At 36.6% G+C, this 24,957-nt stretch overlaps 3 protein-coding genes across 3 annotated transcripts; 2 read left to right on the forward strand and 1 right to left on the reverse strand.

Moving 5' to 3' along the window:
* The first annotated feature begins 650 nt into the window (after positions 1-650).
* Positions 651-3,070, forward strand: LOC118264210 (deoxynucleoside kinase-like). Its single transcript, XM_035576651.2, has 6 exons — positions 651-693; positions 777-950; positions 1,425-1,594; positions 1,922-2,058; positions 2,170-2,264; positions 2,439-3,070. Exons 2-6 carry the CDS (start codon positions 807-809, stop codon positions 2,583-2,585), a joined length of 693 nt encoding a protein of 230 aa, XP_035432544.2. The 5' UTR covers positions 651-693; positions 777-806; the 3' UTR covers positions 2,586-3,070.
* Positions 3,066-5,699, reverse strand: LOC118264211 (NADH-ubiquinone oxidoreductase subunit 8). The gene is made up of 5 exons (XM_035576652.2): positions 5,536-5,699; positions 5,068-5,288; positions 4,364-4,504; positions 3,889-3,987; positions 3,066-3,424 (listed from the first exon to the last, which is right to left on the reverse strand). Exons 1-5 carry the CDS (start codon positions 5,570-5,572, stop codon positions 3,263-3,265), a joined length of 660 nt encoding a protein of 219 aa, XP_035432545.2. The 5' UTR covers positions 5,573-5,699; the 3' UTR covers positions 3,066-3,262.
* Positions 5,700-5,935: 236 nt separating this feature from the next.
* LOC118264209 (pyridoxal-dependent decarboxylase domain-containing protein 1) lies at positions 5,936-23,838 on the forward strand. The gene is made up of 15 exons (XM_050704702.1): positions 5,936-6,114; positions 6,189-6,562; positions 11,902-12,008; positions 13,431-13,562; positions 14,757-14,971; positions 15,314-15,385; positions 15,549-15,608; positions 16,347-16,538; positions 16,832-16,876; positions 16,962-17,090; positions 17,573-17,810; positions 18,163-18,313; positions 18,608-18,729; positions 20,760-20,946; positions 21,356-23,838. Exons 1-15 carry the CDS (start codon positions 6,043-6,045, stop codon positions 21,438-21,440), a joined length of 2,181 nt encoding a protein of 726 aa, XP_050560659.1. The 5' UTR covers positions 5,936-6,042; the 3' UTR covers positions 21,441-23,838.
* The last annotated feature ends 1,119 nt before the right edge of the window (positions 23,839-24,957 follow it).

Here is a 24,957-nt window from a genome sequence, read left to right on the forward strand (position 1 = left end):
ATGCGTCCTCATTTTGTATCGCATAATACGATACTCTTACGAAGTCATGCTACACTGTGTGTAAGTAGAAATATACTTAGACCCTTGGCAGTTTATGTATTGCTACATGAGTGACTAAGAAAACTTATTTTCTTTATAAGATAGGGGGCCAAGAAAGGATCACTTGTCAGGGCCCCAGAGTTACAAGTGTCTTGCTGACTTTAAACCTTTTCACTCATTCTCTTAGCCTCTCACTTAGCACATTTTACTACTCCTCCAGATACAAACAGCCATTACCTCCGATCTAAAGTAGATAGCATATTTGTTTATACTGAATTGTTTACGGCGCAGATTACCCTATCTAATCTTATTTAACCAAATCGCCAAATGGATTAAAATTAAAAACAACATTTAACTAAACAGTACACATAAAAGCATAAAGACCGTAGCCCAAAAACTGACTGTCAAGATTGTCACAAAAATGTCACTGTCTACACATTGAATCTTTTCTGGCGCCAAAGTTGTTGTCGTTGTTGACTGTTTCAGTGAAAGTGCTTAGCGTTTAAAAATGCTTTTTTCAATTTTATGACGATAACAACAATAAAACAAATAAATACTATCAAAGTTTCATATAACTCAGTGCTGAAACTATTACAAACATAATTTATCGACATAAGCTGTGCGACAACAACAACCGCGGCTTTAAGACAAAAGGTTAGTTTTACAAAACATATTGACCAGATATTTCAATATAATGATAAAAAGTAACTTCTCTAACAATTACAACTCATTTGCAGTTAATATTTATAGCCGTCAAATACTAAACAATGTCCAATATGAAGACTATTACGAATGCCGCACGAGCAGTACAAAAGAGACCTTTCAGGGTTTCTATCGAAGGCAACATCGGCTCTGGGAAGTCAACGTGCATCAAGTTCTTCGATAAATACCCCAACGTTGAGAAACATGGTGTAAGTGCTGTAGAAATATCTTAAATTTTGTAGGAACTAACTGAATTTGAAAGTCATCCTTTCCTTCATAAGTTTCGTGTAATTTAGACTATTAGTTACTAACTCATGATCTTCCTTGTTGTACCTAAACTGCAGTTAAACAATATCTAATCTCACTAATAGACTTACACTTATTCACACCAATCTAATTAGAAATAATCTGACCATAGAAGCTGCCATACATCCTACTAATATTATAAATGTGAAAGTTAGTGAGTATGGTGGACATTTGTGAATCTTTCATGGAAAAATGACTGTAGGGATGGGGCTAAAACTTGGAATAGGGATAGATTATGGTTATTATGTCTCTCGGCTGATGATGATGATATATTATGGTCTGGAATAACTCATAGGCCACTTTTTATTTATCCCATGAGAATACCCGCTGGCAGAAGCAAGTTCTCAAATAACACAGACATATTATCTATCTTCCAGGAACCTCTAGATGATTGGCGTAACGTCAGAGGTCACAACCTCCTTGGTCTGCTCTACAGTGACATGAACAAGTGGAGCTTTGCATTCCAACACTATGTGCATCTGAGCCGTCTAAAAATACAAACCAGTCAGCCTTGTAATGCCAATATTACTGTTAAAATGTTTGAAAGGTAAAAAGCTAATGTTATTTGTTTGTTTGAACTTTATTCATCAAAAATAGAATACAAATCAGAGCATGTGATTAAGTGACTAATAACTAATACTTGAAAATAGATACTTTAAATTATCTATTATCTTTAGAATAGAAAAGTCGATCAGTTAATCAATATGCTTAGTATAAATTTCGTTTATGTTGAATAAAATTGAACAAGAGCATGTTTGACAATCTGATTGGCCGGTGCAAATAAACCAACCAATTTCGATCTTGAAACTCCTAGGCCTCAAATCCTAAGTATAGCTATTGTTTTGTATGATTATGATACATCTCTATTTTTCAGATCAGTGCAAAACAGCAGACATTGTTTTGTGGAGAATGCCAAGAAGCAAAACTTCTTGGAGGACCCTGAGTACCAGACACTGTCAGCTTGGTTTGAGTACTCTGAGAAACATCTTGATATCAATTTAGATCTGATAGGTAAATACTTGCCACGAGTACACATTTTTAGGATTGTTCAAATTTTATTTAACCGATATATGCATGTTGCTAATCCCACTACAATTTTCTATTCAAACTAAAATTTTTCAGTTTATCTAAGAACAACCCCTGAGACAGTTTTTGAAAGGATGATGAAACGAGGTAGAGCTGAGGAATCTGAAGTGCCTCTAGATTATTTGAAGCAGGTAATATTTTTTATTACCTGAAGCAGGTAATATTTTATATTACCATTAGTTTTTTTTTTTTATTTGACCATTCCACCAACCCGTGCCAGTAACTATCTTGTTACAATGAACAAGACTGATATACTGTGACTGGATATTTATAGTATCTATTTATACCAATTTTCTAATTAACAGGTCCATGAATCATATGAAAACTGGCTGAATTCTCCAGATGTAGGGTGTGAAGTGCTGACAATCGATGCAGACAGAAGTCTTGCCTGCGTAAAAGAGGATCTCGAAAGATACTCCTACAAGATACTTGGTGGTAATCACACCAATTAAGTTATTTACTTTAGGTTCCTAATTTTTATGTAGTATTATTTTATTACTTATGCGGGTCTTAAGATACTGATAATTTTAGTCATAATGTACAAAGAATTAATTTAAATCATTTTCATATTTTTTTCATAATCAAAGTTATCATTTATGATAACTATGTATTACATATTTTTCTACAAATAGTGACTTGAATATTTTTTCATTAATATTATTTAACTTGTAATGGACTTCAATTTGCAATTGATTTAATAGTTATTTATTTACACAACAAGGTTGAATTTTGTTTGCAACCTTAATTACTCATAGATTACAGTATTAATAATAGATTTTTTTATTCTTTGCCAAAGCTGGCTTTTGCAATAATCTTGTTAATTACTTATCTATAGGTACAAATGACTGATATAATAAGGTTTTTTTTTATTTAAGTTCTTATTTTAAATTTAGATCAAATGTGTGACTTATTTTCTCGAAATAAAACAATGATTAACTGAGATGATGTTTTAATTATCATAAAAACAATATAATTTAATATTCCTAATTCCCAGGCCTATTTTGTATATTTAAGCAGGAATTTTAAAGTTCTCTTTATTGCATATAGTTTGTGTATTGTGTTAACATTCTACTCAACTTCAAAATAGGTCTTGGATGTGCTATTTACACTAACGGAAAGAGTTGTTTGTTCAACGGTAAAGGTGATCAGCCCTAATATTGGTTGCGATCTCACTCTCCCATTTGTCACCGTTCGATAGGAGCTTCTCCTTGTTGTACAACAGTTCCTCGTGAGTCTCGGTCGAGAACTCAAAGTTAGGGCCTTCTACGATAGCGTCGACGGGACACGCCTCCTGTAAAATAAAAATGATTACTTAAGTAATCAAGGAAAATTGGGACGAAATTCAAGTCCAAACAATTTCAAACTAACTACAACATAATTGTGCAAAACCCAAAAATGTTACGAGATTTTTTACAACAGGCTAAGCCATATGCTTTGGATGATTCGTCTTACTTTGGCATATCGGGGTGCATCATCATTCGCGTAAAAACGAACATGAGCAATGTTCGTCGGTCAGTAAAGGTGGTCTGTCATGGACCGCTCAACAAGCTAAGTGTCCATAAACGCCTTGGGCCTCATACTTCTTTCTTATTTATTTATTTACCCTTCAGGATTTGGCCTTCCTGATTAATAAGCAACATTTTTAATAAGCCCCTCAAACCTAACCAATCTCGGATGCTGGACCGCGAAATTCACGTGAGACAATATTTTCTATTGTCTCATATACTAGTAATCAGGCTTAGAAAGACTACAAACCTGGCAGAAACCACAGTAGATGCACTTAGTCATGTCGATATCGTAACGAGTGGTTCTCCTGGAGCCGTCCTTGCGTTCTTCAGCTTCAATTGTGATGGCCTATAATAGAAATGACATTCAAGGATGAAAAAACAACCTATATTTTAATTATTATGTTATTGGCTTACTCACATAAGTGTTTGACGAGGAACTCGACTGGTTTCAAGCCATGCTTGAGGCAGAGGCATATTCATGAGCACCATTTCGCGACACACGACGCAGCAATTGTCGCGCTGCTACTGAGTTACGTGAGTAAGCCGATAACATAATAATTAATTTAGTATGTCTCACGAAAGTTATAATAAAACCTATATTTTAATTAAGAATGTTTTTGGGAATACTCATAATGCAATTTATTCTGGCTCATTGCAATGGTTGATCAACCATTTCATTGTAAACTTAGATTTTACTCCAGGCCTTAATAACTGTATATTACCTGAGCAGGACAGATGGCCTCACAGAGCTTGCAAGCAATGCACCTCTCCTCACCAGATGGATACCTCCTGAGGGCATGCTCTCCTCTGAAGCGAGGGGAAAGAGGTCCCTTTTCAAAGGGGTAGTTTATGGTTGCTGGTTCCTGGAAGGAAATAACAATATGTTTTGTAAAATAGCTCAAGTAAGTATGTCTATGGTATATCAGCAAAAATGGTCAAATCTAAAGATTACCATCAGTCAGTACTGTGTGTGCAGATCTGTTAATAATTTTGTTATAGATCTTATAAATAAATTTCTGGACAGCTAAGATTTTTTAATAATGCACAGCATATGTTAGTCCCATTGTACTTTCAATATACATAGTATGAACACACTAAAAATCAATGTATCAGTCTTATAACTACCTATAGAAATGGATTTGAATAGCTGAGTTAAACCAATAAATTAAAATTAAGATATTTACAAAAATATATATATCATGTTTTAACAACCTTCATATTTTCCCTCATTATATTATTATTGTTAATTTAACAACAGATTTACAGTTTTCTTATCACATTAAAATTTACGCTTTTTCAAGCAAATAGCACTAAGATCAATACATTCACACTAAGATGTTTCTTGATAAGCTATAGTTTTCACATTTACATTTCCTAACAGGCTGTATATCTAGATTATGTGTTAAAGCATTCTTGAAAAGTTTACCTTGAAGATATGAGCCAGGGTAACAGCGAATCCTCTAGCAAGTTCTGTCCAGAACAATGTTTGGGCAGCCCTGTTGGACATCTCCTTCATAGACATGTTAGGGTCCTCAGCATTCACATACTTGTAGCCGGGTATGTTGGGCGGGTACACCTTCTCCACTTTGCCTTCTGTACTATACTGGGCATGCCTCGCCACTAAGCTACTGGCCCCAGTAGCACGAACTAAAACAAAACGATGGTTAGTAAGTATCCTTTTAATTTTTTATGGAACACAATGTTTTTACGTCTATTTTACACTCTCACAGAGTAACACTTTGCTATAAATAATCAACTGCGTAGTGAAAGTAAATAAAATAAATATATTTCATACAGTAAATAAGATTATCTGAATAGGTTATAAACAACAATTGCGTAACAGATTAAATTAATTTCCGTGAAGCTACTATTGGCAAAACACAAGGAAATTTACCTCGGGAAGAAACGGAAAATATTTTAGCTAACGACATTTTTCTAATTACTAAATACTCGCTTTGATTTTCGCTTTTATTGATTGCGTTTTGCGAGTGAAAATAAAAGCGAAATGTCAGAATAATCTGTCAACCGCGTCAAAGCTGTCAATGTCAAACCGCCTTGCTGGCAGTTTTGACAGCTCAATGTCTATACCACAGACACTATTTTTTTAATTCTTAATCGTCTTTTTAGTTTATACGTTTTACCAACAATTCCAAATCAATTAATGTAAACATATTACACCTCAGAAAACAAGTACTAACGCACCTGTTATATTTATGTGAATAAAATTTATAATTTGAGATTTTTTGGATTGAATTTTGTTCGTGGAACTTGTTCATAAATTCTATCACATTCACTATTCGTGAATGTACACACGCCACCCACGTCAAAACATTGGAATTGAAGTGACGTTTACACATTTTAGGGTCGGTGCTACAATTTTGCGAAAAAATCGCCACGCAGCATGGGAGATGCATCAGTTTCTGACCCGGAGTCCAATAAGCCAAGCCCCGGAAGCGAGGCGCCCCCTGAGCAGGTAAACTCTCCCCAATCATTTTCTGAAATATGAGTTTTATAGTAAGTCATTAACGATCCTTTATCGTTGTTCAGGACCGGCGTCCTTTCGGCGGTTTGGAGTTCCAAGTTTCAGAAGTAGTAGGCCGTTTGGAGGCGGGAGTTAACGCTCAGGATGTTCAAGATGAGGAAAAGAAGCCAGAGCCGCGAAAGATCAGCGCTGGCTTCTTTGAGCCAGAAGAAACATCAATGGATGAGATACTGAAGGTTTTGGAAGACTTGGTGTTGAAGACAGACCCTAGTTGTGAGAGTGTGGAGCCGCCGCTGTTGCCTACAGATGCGGTGACGCGAGCTGCGATACTGTCGCACAGTATATCCGCTTTATTTGGAAGGTTGGAGCGGAGTCATGCAGCAAGGCTTGGTGCTCACATTGCTAGTGAAACAACAAGATGGATGTCTCATATGTTCAGGTAAGAAAGTTTTCTTATTGGTGAATTACTAGAATTAACTATCCAACTGTCATACTCAGAGATATTAATGGTTACTTAAACTATACCTTAATAACAAATTTATTCTGAAAACAATTGCTAAGGACTGGGTTAAGTAACTATTAAATGACTCTGAGTATGGCAGTAACATCTATAAGTTTAAAATAGGTAGTCATAAAGTACCTTTAAGCCTAAACTTAACTAGGTAACTACATTTTAGCATAAATCTAATCAACTTAAATAAATAAATGCTACTATTGTAGTGTAGTATTCCACTCTATTTGTTCAATCACATATATCTAGGTACATTACAAATGAATGTTATGTACAAAGGAGTTGTTATATGAATGTGTATTTGTCATTGACACTTATGGTCTTAATTGATGATGAAATATGATTAGTTATCACAAGTACCTGCTTCAACAACACTGTGTTGTGTTTGTAGTCAGTACCTCTAGTACAAGTTCACTTTACATAGAATGAAAATTTGATTGGCCAGTGTGAATGAACCAACCAATCATAGTGCAGAACTCACTCTCGTTTCGATCTCGTTGAACATAAAATAAAGTTGTATTAAGGCCTCTATTATGAATATCTGCTATAAGTTTAAAATGGGGTCAATTAAAATATAAGGCTTTTGTTTTTGTTGAGAACTTTATTGAAAGTTTGTAAATATATTTGGCATAATTTTGCATGAAATAACAAATTAGTTACACTTTAACAACAAACTTCGACAGGCAACTGCTGTTTTGTGAGCCTCTTGTATGTACTATGTTTTATCATAATTTCCATGCTTAGCAGGCAGATTGGAAGTTGTAGTTAAAAAGGTTCAGGGTTTTTAGAGAGTAGTAACTGCAGCCCAGTCACTGTCTTATCTGCAGATTCTTATTTTGCTCTTACAATATCTATGTAATAAGTTGGACAAATGCTCTGCTTATTATGAAATTAGGAGTTATTACAATTCCTTATATTGCAGGTGAAACTAGCATATTGTAATTTTATTATAAGTTTCGTGAGAAATACTAAATTAATTATTATGTTATCGGTTTCCTCACATAACTGTTTAATGAGGAACTCGACTAGTTTCAAGTCATGCTAGAGTGTTGCGGAATGCTGCTCATCAATATGAACCTCTACCATAGCTTGAAACTAGTCAAGTTCCTCATCCAACAGTTGTATGAGTAGTTAAGTCGATAACATAATAATTAAAACATATTGTAAAATAATGTAGTAACTAATGAATGTACACATCTTTGCAATTTAGAGCACAGATGTGTGACTGATAAATTAGTGTAGTTGATAATATCTGCTATTAGCGTTATCAGTCAGCCTTGAGTATTAATTGATTTTGGATAAGAACTGACAGAATGAAAGGACTGCTATTCATTTTTGTGTTGCATCAAAACTCCATAACTTATATTACTTATGTGCATTTTAATCCCTTAAGGGCTAGGCTAAGATTAAGAGATACTAACGTCTACCATCGGCTTTATCCGCATTCGTGTAGCAAAATGGTTGTCCATAGATAGTATAAGTCAAGGTACATCCATTTAAGTCATACCATCTTCATCATCATCATCATCAGCTGAGAGACGTCCACTGTTGAACAAAAGGCTCGAATAAACCAACCAATCAAAGCGCCGAACACGCTTTCGTTTCGATTACTTTAAACGAAAAGCAAACTTATACTAAGGGTACTGATTGGTTGGTTTATTCGAACCATTTGGCCAATCAGAACACGCTTTATGGGTTCAGACTTGGGAAACTAATCCATAACCCGTTGTTGACTAGTTATCACTAACTACGGCTACTCTTCCAAACACTATGCTTTATCTCTTTGGAAAATAACAGGTGTAACGAATATGTTGTTGTTGTGACTAAGACAGCAATTAATGGCGGATTACCGTTTTATCATTCCTTTAATATTTTATTTAAAGATAATATTACATTTTCTACAAATTGATACCTAAAAAAAGTTCTATGGGTATCTACGTGTTTATGATTACAAATACATCAACCTATATTACATGACTGAACGGTTGGTGCAGTGGCTCGGAAGCCGGCTGTTACGCAACGTGTCGCGGGGTTGATTCCCGCACGCACCACGTCTTTTAATTTTACGTGATCGACAATGTTGTTCCGAGAGCGTCTATAATACAGAAGATAATTCTGTACCCTTAGTACGAGTTTGCTTTACGTTTAACGAAAACGAAACGAGAGCGCGTTCGGCTCTCTGATTGGCTGGTGCGAATGAATCAACCAATGACAGAGCCGAACTAGTGTAGAGCCACGTTAAAAATAAGTACCAAAATAATATTTTTATCACAATACGAAATAAAAGTTTTCTTAATTAATCATTCGCCATTAGTACCTACTTCACGGTGTAAATTAATTTTAATGGTGATTTTACAGCGTTTTCCATACATACTGATAAGAGTTTTTTATAGTAGGCGTGAATAATGTGATATTTTTAACTAACTATAAAAGAAATGTGGGTCAGTAGGTATTATGTTATATGGAAATTGAAATAGCGATAGCCTGTGTAACGAGCTAAATCTCGTAGGTACGTAGGTACTCAAGAGTCACGATACTTTTTTTTTCAAATTCTGTTATGGTGTTTCTTCAAATGTGTTGTACATTAAATACTAATACACATTGCGCCTCACCTCAAAAAATAAAATTATGAAACACTAGCTTTTGCTTCTGCTCCTTTCCCGCGTTCCCGTTACTTAAAAGCCGAGGTGTTAGACCATAAATTATCCTTGTTCCAAACATCCCGATCCCTTTAGCAGTTTTGACATGATTGACTAAGCTAAATGCTTGCAGAAGCTAATCTTTTCTAATATTATAAAGCTGAAGAGTTTGTTTGTTGAACGCGCTAATCTTCTCAACTACTGGTCCGAATTGAATTTTACTTTTTGTGTTGGATAGTGCATAAAACATCACGCTATGACTAATAGGACCCGAGCAGAGCGGGTGAAACCGCGCGGAAGTAGCTAGTTTATAATATAACTAACATAAGATGTTATGACGAATACTTTCTATGAACAACAATTTTATCAAATAGCCATCAGGATATCGTACAAACACTACGTAATAGTTTTATAACCGCAACAATGCGGTAAAGCCTACGTTGATTGCGTGTCCAAGTAGGTAATGCATAAATTATGAAGGCCTACTAATGGCTGGATGGCCAACCAAGGACCTGGCCGTGAACGCCTGGATGCAACTGACCTAGATAAAGTTTTATTTATTACCTAAGTACCTACCTAACTAGGTATAAAACTGCAAATACCTAAAGTTTGCTTAGAGAGACTTGTCATGAGCTGCGGACTACTTAGCGGGTTTACCGGGGCTCTGGCTCGAAGGATAGGAGTAGGAACGGTGTGGTTTTTAGTCAGTAAGAGTCTGACACTTCCTCTCGCCTCGCCCAAGCCGGGAGAAGTCATTGTATGATATTCTGCCCTAAAAAAGGGGGTAATTAATCATCATCACTAACAAAATTCTTTCGTATCTTTGGAGAGATACGAAAGAATTTTGTTAGTTCAAAATGAAGGGTTTAATAAAAAATTGATCGATATTTATATTTATAAATTGTATTCGTTACATCATAACTAAAGTATAAAATGTCACTTAGCACTCCCATCGCTGAAGTTTCTGGCATACATACCAACGTAAAAGAAGAAAAATACGTTCAAAATACATTTCATTGTCCAACTGAACGAACAAAAAAAAACTATTTTAGTTATTGTGCCTGTCAAAGTCTTCAAACCTTTCTAATAAAATTAAAAGCATTTTAGAAAGCACACACATTAATAAGTACATACTGCTATGTACACAGATATTTAGGAAAATATCACACGACTTCTCATTACTTACAAATAGAAAGCTGACCAATTCTGAACATACTTCAACAATTCGCAGTGCACATAAAGATATCCGAATCTATTAAAACAAATTTCAACCTTACCCTTTTAACAATAAAGTTAAAAATCCTAAAGCTTAATATACGTACTGGCATTTGTACATAATACCCATAAAATTCCGATTTACCATGTCGTAAATGCGTACGTACTATTTATTTACCTACATATTGTAATGCAAAAACCAATTCATGCAATTCAAACACTTGTTTTTTAGACAATAAGGTAGCTATTACTATGCAAATAATAACATGCATGAAGCATGTAACAAGTATTGTTTGTCACAGTTTTACATGCGTTTAACAAAGCGGCGTAATTTATTCTAAAGAGGTCTGAATGTCGTATGAAGGTAATGTCTGTGGGAGAAAGGCATTTGATTGTGCAGTCCGTACGTATCAATCCTTTAAGGAAAACGATATGATAATGAAATCGGTTAAGCATTTGAACAGAGGAAAACCCAATAAGATCAGGTAATCTCATACCTGCTTGAATTACTTGAATATTCTGTAACCTTCAATTTGAAAGATGTAACTGAACTATTTCACGGTCCGCCATATCATTTTGTGCGAATAATATCGACTAATGATGGGTGAGAATGCGTTTGAGCTTACTTCGAAAGGTTCCAATTGACAGTTACAGAATAGCTTCTAGGTTCGATCGAACTTTTATGGCCAATTTATGGAGTTTAGTCGTGTTGAATTTGAACATTGGCTTCATACAAAATTATCTGTCACAAAATTCCATATCTATTAGCTATTTGATTTTGAAACATACACTTTTGAATCGTCGAAACAATTCTCCGTCAGTTTGTTTGTCAGATACATTATTGAGACTCGTCAAATAGTTCTTAAAATCGCGACGCAGTAGGTAATAGAAGGCATGATGTGATGCAATGACGAAATATAAATGGTGCTTAATTTGTCCAATTTTTACAATCGTAGTCGATTCAAATTGATCCAATAATCACTGGTATTCCAGTGGCCAATTACAGCTCCTATTTAACTAGGTACAGTAGTTAGATTAATAAATGGTTGAAGAGTTTAATTTTTGTATTATTTCAGTCAGAATTTTGCATCCTAAAGTCCTTTGGCAATAAAGTCGTCGAAAATTTATATGGCGCTATGCCCTGTCCCTATATGGCTTCTCATAGTTAAACTAACGAGGATCTGGTGACTGGGACTGTGGGCCCAGTTGTCGGACCAATTTATTTTAAATAATTGGATTCCGTCGACTCACTGCCTGTGCGTCGGTTGTTACCCATGCCGTATTTGTCTATGAGCCCCGACGTGGCTTGAAAACAGTCGAATTACCTTGTCGAACAGCTACGTAAATAAGCCGTATATCTGATACAAAAATGTTTATCTCCGTTTAGATCCTAACCTTGATATCTTGTTCCAGACTAGCAGACTACAATGCGTACTATCACCAGGAACAGCTAGAGGGTCTGGTGAGGGTCACCCGAATGTTATTACACCACAGATACCCGAGGTATTTGGAGGATGGAGGTAAGTCATTGCCTACATATTCATTCTCCTCTTTATTCCACACAAAATAGGATTCTATTTTGCTTAGCTTTATGAAATTCTTAGATTATTTTTCATTGCCCCACTCTTTCCGGTAGCGTAAAAGCCAACTAAGGGACATAGGTAGGTACTATACACGGTGTAACTAAATGGTGTAACGGTGTAACATAACAAACGATACGGGAAGGGTTTTTTAAACTCATGTTTTCACGGAACGAAGTTATGAACTTTTCTTCGCATGAAAAATGCGAATTAAAATTATGATTTACAGAAGAAATGTTTCGTAATTAGCAAGTGACCCCTGTAGCGTTATGACACGTTTGTATGATTTTTTAAATCAAGAACCATGCGACACCAAGTATTTTGTACTATTCTATACTATTCAGCCTGTATTCTTCAGTGCTTCTTGATGTATATGGGTATTTTGTTACACGCTGTATATTTGATTAAGGCCGGGTAGCAACGCTCTCTAATAAATCTTGGACATCTAATTGTACACCGCGATTTATTATTATTATAGGTGTGGTAACAAAAATCAAGGCAAAAAGTGAATATTACGATTTACTGTACAGCACATCCTTTCGAAACATACTGTGATACTAAGTTCATCCGAAAGTCCCAAACAAACCAATTTTATAAGAAAAAGCTTTACTATTTCTAAAACCGCGTCCAAACAATTCTATCAAAATATTTTTCCTACAATTCAACAGCGTACTGGCTCGTGCTGATATTTATTTGTTCAACCGCGTATGCGTTACCGACATTGTGTGCGGAATTCGTACCTAGCTGCCTAGAACATCGGCTTATCTCAGTTTGATGAAACAAAGCTTCCGATGACGTCACCCTATCACCGTATCAACGACGCGAACGTAATGTTCGCATATAAAATAACTGAGTTAGGTACTATTCGTACTTCGTTGTTGGAATATGTAAATGATTATTCAGTATTTAATGACATACCTAACTACCTAAGCCTAGCCTACGCTGGCTAGATAAATTCTACATTCAAAGTAAATAAGCATTTATTTCAATTAATCCCCAATTAGGCACTTTTGAAACGTCAAATTGAATGATCCGTCTGTTTGTCCGCCATTTTTAACTCACTTTTTTAATGCTTGGTTTAGTCCTATTTATTTTATGTCTGCCACCTCTCATTCTTCTATTATTCCCTGAAGAAGCAACAAAGCATATTCTAACACCCACTTTTTGCCAGATAGAAGCTCCACGTAATAGGAGACATATGTCGTTCACAGTTTCAGAGACCATTTTATTGCTGAGATATTTCAGAAACCGAAAATCTTAGTAGGTAATCCAACACTTGACAAACGAGATGATCTTCAAATTAAGACCTAATTACTGTTTGAATATGGTCCTAATTAAAGAAATAAAACAATATTGTTACAGCGATAGCGTTCACAAATCGCTTGCCTTGCATATACAGCTGCGTGGCGAGCCCGCTCGGCGTGGTGCAACACTTGTGCAGACAACTTGGCCTGCCACTAGCATGCGTCAGACCTGTGCCAGTACATCCATCAGGTAATACATGAACTGCATACCAATTGTAATGAAACTAATATGTAAAAAGATATTTTTGCCAAGGATTAGGCTTTCCATCTGCAGTTTTTGCATGGTCAAATGCTTAGCGTATTCCTTCCTCATGAATTACACTATCTTTATCGAAAATCGGACAAAAATCTGTCCGACAATTTTTGAGTTTATGACGTTCATACAGACACACGAAATATACCATAATAAAAAGTGAAGTGTGGTTGTATTTAATACTGTTTTAGGGGTTCTTTTTATAAAACCTAAAAACTAAAATAGTTTCATGAGAAAACTGCATTATTTCAAGGTTATTTAAAATTGAGTACATAGAGCTAAAACGTTCATATAAACCTTGACAAGATATGATCAAACGAAGTATACAGCTATTGGCTGTATGCCAAGCACGAGTATAAACACCTGGAGAACATTATTTAATTTACTGTATAATCTGAATTATGAAATTTACATACCTAATACATATTAATTGTATTTCTTAATATTACTTGATTGATAGACATCCCATAATAACATTAACAGCTGTTAAAAAAAAAATATGAGTTCGGCTTTTCTCTTCTGAGTACTCTACTTTGAGAAGAAAAATCTAAACAAACGCAGATCACTATCGGATGTGTAATGAATGTTGTTTGTAAATACATAATTCGTTACAAACAAGTGACGTCAGGTAATTAGTGTTATGATACAATTTGCATCATCGGCGATACTAAAACATCTTCAAATAGATTCCGTTATTTCGTATTAAAACTAAAATAGTTAATGAACATCTCTACAATGTCCTAATATAAACTTTATAATTTTATCGCTACCTCAAATATTTTACCTAAATACAAGTGTGGGAAAGGCATGCTTCGGCACGAATGGGCCAGCTCGACCGGAGTGATAGCACGGCCTCACAGAACACCGACGTGAAACGACGCTTGCGGTGTGTTTCGTTGCCAATCCTCCTAATACTCGATTAATTCGCCCCACCAACGCTTAATTTCCTAACCACCAAAAGGCCAGCAACGCACTTGAAACGCCTTTGGTGTTTCGGATGTCCATAGGCGGGGGCGATTGCTTACCATCAGGTCATCCATCTGCTCGTTTACCGGCTTACACCATATAAAATACTAATAAATTATTATTATAACTTATTTACAAATCAATAAATAACTTGTTTATCCACAGGTCGAGGGATGGACATAGAGGCTCTAGAAAAACTATACGATGAAGATATAAACGCGAATAGAACCCCACTCTTAGTGCTAGGCGAGGTTGGGGCCCCACCTCTGGGATGGGGCACTCCACTGGCGTTACTTGGTGAAATGTGCTCTCAAAGAAACTTGCACTTACATGTTAGAGGGCATGCGCTCGCGTTGCCGGGCGCCTCGTCGAAAGATGAGGTCAGTTATTTAAATATTTTGTTATATTTATCTAGCAATTACATATCTAAAATGTACTCCGTGAAGTTTATTAGGTTTATTTCTTGTGAAGAATCAAATGAATAATTCACTACTGAGAAACAATTAAATCTCTGTACAATCCCCTCCATATTTAAAGTGTTTTCCTCTCAGTGGCGCTAGTGTAGCTTAAGATCTTATTGTTCAATATGTGATTCTTCTTCATTGGCGCCAATAATTAATTATCTAATTAATATAAAAAAGTAATTAAAGTAATTCTATACCTGCAAGTTTTGTGTAAATTATACTTGTTTCACGTAAATTAATAAAAATGTTTATTTTCAGTCTTTCAGTATACCAGATTCGGTGACACTCACACCTGGGCCATGGTTCGGTGTTCCAGGACTGCCAACTGTTGTATCCTTTACAATAAAACAGATAATCTAAAATGAACTCAATGTATGCAACAATAGACTTTATATTTGAGTGTATTTCTATACCAACTTCTTCAGTGTTCTGATGTCCTGGTACTTCTATACATATTTTAATTGAGAAAATTTCCTTAATTACTTTTGTTCAGACGTTTTACAAAATACCCGAAGCTATCACAGCTAACGACCAGTCGAAAGTGGTGAGCGCAGTAAGTATTTATCTTGATATTATTTTTACCCGACTGCGCCAGAAGGAGGGTTATGTTTTTATTAACATTTTATTGTAAAGCAAACACAAAATGGAATCTGCGTGCAATCGTCATAATTTTACTTTCTGTTTATATAATTATTGTTAATATTATTGCTTTTGTGTAATAAACTCGATAATATCGTGAGACATAGTAAATTAATTAAATCAATTGGCTGCGCGAGGTCAGTGCGCCGTGCACGCTGCTCATGAATAAGAGTATAGAACAGAATCAGGCGTTACTTTACGGAAATTCAAACCAAACTAATAATACTGGTAGAAATATTTGTGAATGCGGTACCACATGTTGCAAAAGTAAAGTTCGTAGTAGAATAAAAACTACAGATTTTTTCCTGTACTTATTAGTCTTATTTGTGACTAAGAGTGCATATGGGTTGGTCATATACCCATATGACCGGAAACTTGAAATATATCTTATGACATAAGATTTAATGTTCAAATTCCGATGACAAGATATAATAGTTAGATTAGAGCGGTACCATTACTGTACACTATGGCCATAAGAGTCCCGCTGTGACTTGTAACTTGTAGAACTTTTGTTCAATGGTACGCGTAAGTAAGCGGTAATTTAACCCGTTGTCTGTCGGAACGCAGATCTACGCGAGACACAATGTGTTTTCTATTGTGTCTTATATACCAACAGACAAGTGGTTAAAAATAAATGATTGTTATGTTCCAGGCGGGTAGCAGAGAAGGAGCGCTAGCAGCGTTAGCCGGGTTGACGGGCGGCGGGGCGCGGATCCCGGCGCTGCCGCTGTGGACGTGTGTCCGCGCGGCGGGGGCGCGGGCGCTGCAGCAGCGACTCACGGCCGCATTCCGCTCCGCACGGGCAGTGCACGCCGTCGTCGCTAATGCGGGGCTCAGGTTACTGGTATGTGGGACTTTGTTTTAGTTCTAAAAGTTCTTGCCGTTTTCGGCGTCATTAAAAACGTTGCTCATATTGGTTTAGACTACATTAAGCCTTAAACTGTGAAACGTGTTTAGACTGTAGAAGTTTCACAACTATGAATGTAATTTTGTGATTTTTCACCTTTTTGCAAAAAAAAATTGTATTGATATATTAACCAATAATTCAACACTTTTCAGGTAAAAACATATTTTAGGATGGTTTTTTAGTTGATAAACTATGACTATGACTCCTAAACCCGTTAATTTAATTTACAGAGCGAAAGACCGGGTGGCGATGAACCGCCAAATGTAGGAATTGTGGTAAGTTGACACTCTTAGTAAAGTGACGTTATAATGAATTATTTTATTTAACAAACATGTGTACAGTGATCATATTGTTTGTCAGGAAGCGATAAGCCACGCGTCAGCTTGCGTGGCGTTCCAGTTCGCCCCGCCAGGCACGGAGAAACCGCCGCCGTATTACGACAAACTCAACTCTTGGCTTGGACAGGTGCTACAGAGAGAGGCTGACATGGTAAGGATTTTACACAAACTATATACTCTACGGTCATCACACTTTCGTCACAAATAAAAGTAGTAATAAAGTAATTAGTAAAGTAATAACTTCACTTATTTGAGAGAAAATGTATCATTAAAATCTGTCACTAGCTTACGGAATAGACGTTAAAGGTTCTTTGTCTTGTATAGAAACTCACACACACGTCCACTGATCTGCATCGTACGGACCGCTCATCGGCAATGCCTACATGTGATGCGTACTGACGACGTCATACGGAATGCCAATGCCAAAAATCCGAGTGAAAGTGACATTGGCAATCCGAACCCTGTCGATACAGTGGACGCAGTCTGAATAATTCATCCGTTTGATACGATCCGTCCGATGCGTACGATGCGGGCCTGTGGACGCTTACCTTAACGATGCAATTCATTACTGCACGCAGTCATTTATTCTTAAATACGATAAGACCTATAAAATTATGTTCTCTATGTTCCCAGATAAGTATAGAAGTATGCGAGACAGAAGCACACGGGGTAGTGTTACGGTACTGTCCGCTAGAGGGCGCGGGCGCGACGGTAGCGGACGGGGGCGGGGGGGCGGACGCGGGCGCGTGGGGCGCGCTGCTGGAGGCGCAGCTGGGCGTGCTGGGCGCCACCGTGGCGCTGCGCCCCGCCTTCCACGACCGCGTGCGGGCGCGGCCCGGCCTGCAGCTCGTACATGTGCCCGGATGGGCTGGTCAGTACATAAATTACGTAGCTTTATAAACAAATCAAATAATTAATAAGAGTAAAAACTCAGCCGCTTTTTCAATTGAGGTCGTGTAAATCAACTACTTGAAAAATTAAGACATTCCGAATTTAGTTTAAATACTAAAAGAAGACAGATATCTTCAAATATAAATGTAGCCCAGGAATTTTAGAATTACCAATATTCCAATCAAAACAACAAAATTATTGGAGATTGACTACTCAACCGATATTCTTAAAATTTCGTTGAGATAAGAGTTCCGAGCAAAGTATAGACGAAACTCACGCGATCAAAGCCACAGGCACAAGTCAATTACTCCCTAAACAAATGTTTCATGTAGGTCTGGGCGGAGTCCGCTACATCCCCCCCGGCTGGGAGGAGGCGGCGCCCGAGGAACTGAACTCGCTCAACAGACAACTCGTCGACACGCTGCGCGCCACCGACGGAGCCTTCTCCTGCGGCGACGGCGACGATGGCATGGCCTGCGTCAGGTGAGCGATGCTAGCAGATTGTACATACAAGAGAGCCGTGCTTTTGCTTCCACGCGAGTGGGTCGGAGTGTTCCACGGTCTCACAGCGTGTAATGTTACGTTGTTTCGCTGTTTGACTAAGATTTTCGGAGCCAGAGGAGTCCATAGACTGTCGCCTATGGAACCTGTTTGACCTGTTATCTTATAAAAAAATCTAAATGGTGATAGAAAGACATTGTAGAATGTTATCCACTCCTTGTGTCATTTTCTTTTTAGTTTTATCATATTATTTATTACTTATTTATTTAATTGCAGATTCGGCATGGTGACGGAAGACACAGACGTAGACGAGTTACTGGACCTCGTTATATCTGCTGGTAAAGAAGTGGAAGAGAGCAGCCGAGCACTCACTAACATGACTGAAGTATTGAAGAAAGGTAATACGTCGATAAGTGTACAGTATCTTTAGTGCGAGTTTGCTATACGTTTAAAGTAATCGAAACGAGAGCGCGTTCGGCACTCTGATTGGTTGGTATATTCAAGTCAGCCAATCAAAGCGTTGAACCGATATTCTCAACGGGCCCGTGTCTGGGCTCTTGTCACCCAATTACCTACATTTTTAGGTATACTCAATACTCAATACTCAATACTCAATACTTTATTGCATGCCATAATGTGTACATAAAAACAGTTGGTATGTTAAACATAGAATCAATTATGGACCCTGTCGGGCACAGCAAAGTGGATTTTTACAATTTATTTAATTACATTTTATTAGGAGAGAGGATGAAGGCGCTTCTTTAAATTAATAGTAAATTAAAATTTATAAATATAATATATAGGTTTAGGCTAAAGTTAATACATACAATACAATAGTGTACCTAATCATTTTAATAGTATTTTCACGATATAAAAACAAGTTACTAATTAAAGATTAAATATAAAATGAAAAATGAAAAATGTCATCTATTGTTTTATGTCAGAGATTTTTTGTTATTGAAATTTGTCGTTTAAGTACTCGTCAATAGTGTAATAGCTTTTAGTTATTAGCAATTGTTTCAATTTATTAGTAAATATATTATTTTTGGCAATATTTTTTATGTCTTCCGGAAGCTTGTTGTATATTTTAATGGACATAACATGTGTACCAGAAGAGTGCATTTTCAATCGTGAAGTGGGTATGTTTAGTCTGTTTTCATGTCTGAGTGTAATTTTATTTTGAATATCTCCTCTTTTGGAATAGAATTGGGGGTAGTTACGTACAAATTTACAAATTTCGAGTATGTAGAGGCAAGGCAGGGTTAATATTCTGAGGTCTTTAAAATGGGGTTTACATGAGTCTGTTTCCTTGATATTCATTAATATTCTAATAATTTTTTTCTGCAGAGTGAATAGTGTAGGTGCGTCGGTATATATCTTGCGAACTGTGATTAGGTAACGTTTACCGTTAGCGCATCGTCACGCAGTGCCGGCGTAAAGGCCATTGATACCACGGGCGAAAATATTGTGGCGCCCACTTGAGGGAAGCAATATCATAGTATTAGTATACCTAATGCGCTCTAACAAGGTGCGGCTGACAGATGCCAGTATGACGTTGACGTCTCTCTTTAGGGATGGATATTAGAAAAATCTTTTTTTATCGCTATCGATACTCGCAGCATACATTTAATTCTCTTTAATTTTTTTATTAAATGTGTGTGTTATTTAGTTGTGCAGTCTAACTACGTGTATATACTTGTCAAAATGACCGAGCCCTGAGGTGTTTCAGAGTTTCAGTTTTACAGAACCGTGAAGAAAACAAGGATATATTAATTTGTATATGTTAGATTAAGTACCACCACGCATTATCAATGGCGCCGGAAATATCTAGAAAAATGCCTACTACATATTTCTGCTCAGATAATGTCACTGTGGTTTGGGCAGAGAGAGCCGCGTCTACAGTGGATTTACCCACATAATTAAAGGTTTTTTAAGAATGATAATTGAACGACGCACGATTTTCGTTTTTTATTCTAAAAAAACATCGACTACCTATCCATCGTAGCCGTACATCCCATCACTAAACACGACTATGGCTTTACGTTATAAGTACGCATAACACTTTACTTTATTTTTCATTACATTAGATTTTAATTGAATACTAGAACATTCCGGTGTGGTTGGTTTTAATTTAATTAACAACGCATCCGAATGATTTAACATAATACGAATGTGATACAGCTAAAATATTAAGGCATAATTTTTAAATCGCAGCAACTTTCAAGGGTGATACGAAACGTTACTGAATCTGTCAGCCGCACCTTGTTAGAGCGCATTAGGTATATGTAGTAGTTTTTAATTTTATTGGCGCCCCCTAGAATTTGTCGCCCTGGGCCATCGGTCCACCCCCCCCCCCCCCTAACGACGGCACTGTCGTCACGTGAATATAGCGTCGAAGTCTTTACAAGAATGAGTAATATGTTGTCAGGTATCGAGGAGGCGCAGGCGGACCTGGAGCGCGAGAACGCGGAGCGGCTGTGGCAGGAGGGGCTGCTGCGGCGCGTGCCCGTGGTGGGCCGCGTGGTCCAGTGGTGGGCCCCGCCGCCCCCGCCGCCGCCCGGCCGCCGCCTGCATCTCGCGCACGGCACGCTGCAGACCACCGCCGACCTCTACAGGTACACGGACACACACACACACGCTCATTCATTCAGTCATTCACACATTCGCTCGCTCTCCCATTCATTCATTTATTCATGCATTCAATCATTCATTTATTCATGCATTCATTTATTCATTCACTCACTCACCCATTCATTCATTCGTTTACCTACTTACTCACTGTCTTTTTCTCACTCACTCCTTACTTAATCACCCACACCTTACTCACTTTACTCACTTATTAATCACTCACTCATTCCTTACCCCGTACATACTCACTTACATACTTACTTAAAGATTTATAAGATCTCTCGCGTAGTACCGTACCGTACCGTATTCGGAACGGACTAGAAGACTTAATCATATTTTTGTATTCCATTATACTATATTATTATTAACTCTAATTTATATTATTTTCTTCTACAGTCGCGTTCAAAACAAAAGTAATTCAGAACCTGCGCGTGCGCACTCACCGACGAGACAAACGCAAGCCGCTGAGGAAGAAGAGTAGCTAGTAGCCAGTTAAGTGTATGTCCATACCTTGGCCCAACATAATGGCTATGCAAGTTTGTAAATAAAATGTTGGCCAAACTATTCGACCAATGTCCAAATGCTTGCAAGATTGGTCTGCAAGTAATTGAGAGAACTGCAATCTAACCTACTAACTATTCGAAGTCAGTCAAACTGACGATACCAAAGATTGCGTATTTAAATAAAAAATACTATTAGAATTTGTATTTAAATAAAAAATACTATTAGAATTTGTATTTACTAGTTTATTTGTATTGTATTGTATTGTAAATTGCTGCAGATCTCAAAAAAAAAACAAATGTTTGTATTATTGTAGAGGTGCTGCAGGGCCACGGACGGACGCTCTGTTAAGGCAAAGAGTATTTATTAGACATCGTCGGCTGTAGCCAAAAAGTGTTCATTCAGCTAATTGAAATCAAAATTACTGTATGAAATTATTAATTAGAAAAGTATCGCGACTGATTTCACTAATTTTGGGTCGGTTCATATCTGACGGAACATGCGTCGCGTATTATCGGTCGCGTAACGCCAGAACAGATAAATGTATAGAAAAATACTTGACCGTTCACACTCCACCGATGATACGTTCGACATATTTTACGTGTTATATGAACCGACTCTATTATTTATTACAAGCCATGAAAGGTTATAATAAGTTGAAGAAATTGCAAGGAAAATATTAGAAGCATTAATTACTAATATCCCATACAAACTGTTTTATGAATGACGTTAGATTTCACGACACATTCGTTAAATTTTATGGCAATAAAACGTTCGCGGGGTCAGCTAGGTAACAATAGATATTAGTATAAAAAGTTAAAACTATAAGGTAAATGTTACAAGCGTGTATAAAGCCTTAGTTATTAGTGATCTGTCGATTAAGAATGTCAATAAATAAATAGAGCGTCGAAATTGGAATCAATGCTATAAGCGAAATGGCATTTCAGGTACGCGTCCACAGGCCCACGTCGTACGCATCGCACGCAACGGATTTTAGTTTGTCTTGTATAGAAACTCATACAACTGCGTCCACTTATTCGCATCATCAGCAATGCCGATATGCGATGAGTACTAATTAGATTTATACGGAACTAGATAGACAGACTTTATACGGAATGCCGATGCCAAAAATCCGAGTATAGTGCTATGGGCAATCCGACTGCTAATACTCGCGTAGGCGTCGATACAATCGACGCAGTCTGAAAAATTAATCCGTTTGATGCGATCCGTCTGATGCGTACGATGCGGGTCTGTGGACGCTTACCCTAAGCGACACCGTCACACTAGAAAACTCTGCTTGACGTAAATATTGACATAAGTCAGTATTTATCTCATAATATTTTTTATCCTCTCAATCGCCTAGCGCTTAATTGTCATTTAGCCCGGACACCAAGTATTTTGAGAAGCGATAGGGTTAAAGCTTAGAAGTACTAGGACAACAGAAGCCCTAACATCTTGCTCGCTATATAAAACCGTGGTCAGCGTAATTCTGTTTAGAAAAATCTAAGACTGATAGATCGCGTCTGATAGCAGATTTTCAAAATAAACGTCTTTTATTTTAATATCGCCTGATCTGTCGAAGAACTAATATTAAATACATTATTAATTACCTATTTTAAACCCTGTTCCGAAGCTGTAGAGTTTAAATTAGAAAATAAACAAAATTACTATCGACCAAAAAAGTCGATGGTATTATTATTTTCTTACATAAGTTCATTGTAACAGCTGTAATAAATTGTAGCTTTTCTATGAATAGTTCTAGAACATTATATATACGTCGTAACATAAAACAGCTTTAACAAATCACATTTACAGTGTAGTCAACTGATTTTAGACTCAGGCGCAAGCAATAAGGCAATGGTAACTAACTGTATAAACTATTGCAAGTGTTATGTTAGTTAGTTATGTGCACCGATAGATGGCGCTGATAACAAGAATGCATTCTATCTATAATAACACATTCTATACTCTAGTTTTTTACCTTCATCGGTTGCCTAAGCTGTAAATTGGATTTGGTAAGTATTTTAAATAAAGTATAATGTAATTACGGTCCAGTAGCTGATCTTAGGATAAAAATAATGGCAATATTAGTAAGTTATAGAAGTGTACAGATGTTTAAATAGCATTATGTAACATTAAGACTTATTTCCGACGTTGCTGTGTAGGGATGCGGGATGATGACCAAATCTTTGTTACTATCCGTCTGGTAGATTAATTTAAAACATTACCAGTTACGTTTTTTTTTTTTTTTCTAAAGATATAAAAAAGCTATCGGGTATCGATTTGAAATATCGTATGACATCACACTGTTTAATTCGTGTATATTGTGTATTTTAATATTGTTTTCTTGTACGCCTAAATAAAAATACTTGTCCTTATATTTTTTTCTCCTTATGTGCTCTTGTGCCTTATGTCGCGCATTAAATAGGTTTTTAATCTTCATACCCTGTCATCATCCCGGTTGTCGGTTAGAAGGTGCTGGAATTATGCAGTCATCTAGTGAGTAGTGTCTCTCAATAGATGGCGTATGTGATGCTAAAATGGTGGTACAATATGAATGTTTCTTACGTCAAAAAATATTTAATTTATAATTTCAATTAGATTCTTTAATGAAATAATACAATGGGTTCTGTTTTATGTTTAGTGAACAATATGTCATGGAATGCTATTTATTTTAATAACCTATACGAAAAAAAATTGGATTGTACATCCCTATTAGTTGACATATAAATTTTAATTCAATTTGTACTAAATTAACTAAAAATCACGGTTTACTCACGTAAATTAATGGAGAAAAGCGCCAACGCATGGTCTAACCAGTAGGCTGCGCGACGTCGCTGCGTCTGCGCACGCTGCTCATGATGAAGAGTCTTTCTGTGACTCGAAACTAGTAGAGCTTTTCTTCATTAATTTACGTGAGTAAACTGTGATTTTTAGTTACGATAGTTATTATAAAACCAATTTGTACTATTTTAATTTTGCTTGAAACCAAAACTAAAAGAATTCGGAGCTGGTTACTGGAGGATGTTACACGATTGATATGGTACTTACAAAGTTAGGTAGATAATTAATAATTAGCAATATCAATGTTTATTTCGCTATGTTATAGTATCTTCTAAAGCCATTAGTCGCGAAGTTAGTACATAGTACAAAATAATGTCTGTTTGTCACTTCTTGAGTGAAGCCAGTCTATGACAAGCTTCAGCCCGACTTCGTGCTTCAAAATCACGCATTTTTGTTCTGATTTCATAAAACTTTCAGGATGTCGTCTCCTACTTCTCATACTCTAAAGATTATACAGGATTTCTTTTTGTGTGAAAAATCCTATAGGTTGTGCCTTAGTATGTATATGCACAGTCAGTCGAGCTCTTTATTACATATGCAAGCCACTTGTATCTGTTGACATATTAAATCAGTGTCTAATGACACAATAGTTTTACACGAATCATGCCAAGACTATGTTTTAAATTCACATAAAGTAAATAACAATTTATTTG

This window comes from Spodoptera frugiperda, chromosome 26 (assembly GCF_023101765.2).
Source record: "Spodoptera frugiperda isolate SF20-4 chromosome 26, AGI-APGP_CSIRO_Sfru_2.0, whole genome shotgun sequence".
NCBI classification, from domain to species: domain Eukaryota; kingdom Metazoa; phylum Arthropoda; class Insecta; order Lepidoptera; family Noctuidae; genus Spodoptera; species Spodoptera frugiperda.

Bases quoted from the DNA above. Each gene is read 5' to 3' on its own strand.
- LOC118264209 (XM_050704702.1), top strand. From the start codon at position 6,043: ATGGGAGATGCATCAGTTTCTGACCCGGAGTCCAATAAGCCAAGCCCC. The intron at 12,009-13,430 runs GTAAGTCATTGC...ATATTGTTACAG, and splicing joins GAGGTATTTGGAGGATGGAG to CGATAGCGTTCACAAATCGC. The intron at 16,539-16,831 runs GTATGTGGGACT...TTTAATTTACAG, and splicing joins ATGCGGGGCTCAGGTTACTG to AGCGAAAGACCGGGTGGCGA.
- LOC118264211 (XM_035576652.2), bottom strand. From the start codon at position 5,572: ATGTCGTTAGCTAAAATATTTTCCGTTTCTTCCCGAG. The intron at 5,289-5,535 runs GTAAATTTCCTT...GTTTTGTTTTAG, and splicing joins ATTTTCCGTTTCTTCCCGAG to TTCGTGCTACTGGGGCCAGT. The intron at 3,425-3,888 runs GTTTGTAGTCTT...TTTATTTTACAG, and splicing joins TCTACTGTGGTTTCTGCCAG to GAGGCGTGTCCCGTCGACGC.
- LOC118264210 (XM_035576651.2), top strand. From the start codon at position 807: ATGTCCAATATGAAGACTATTACGAATGCCGCACGAGCAGTACAAAAG. The intron at 951-1,424 runs GTAAGTGCTGTA...TCTATCTTCCAG, and splicing joins CCAACGTTGAGAAACATGGT to GAACCTCTAGATGATTGGCG. The intron at 2,059-2,169 runs GTAAATACTTGC...AAAATTTTTCAG, and splicing joins TATCAATTTAGATCTGATAG to TTTATCTAAGAACAACCCCT.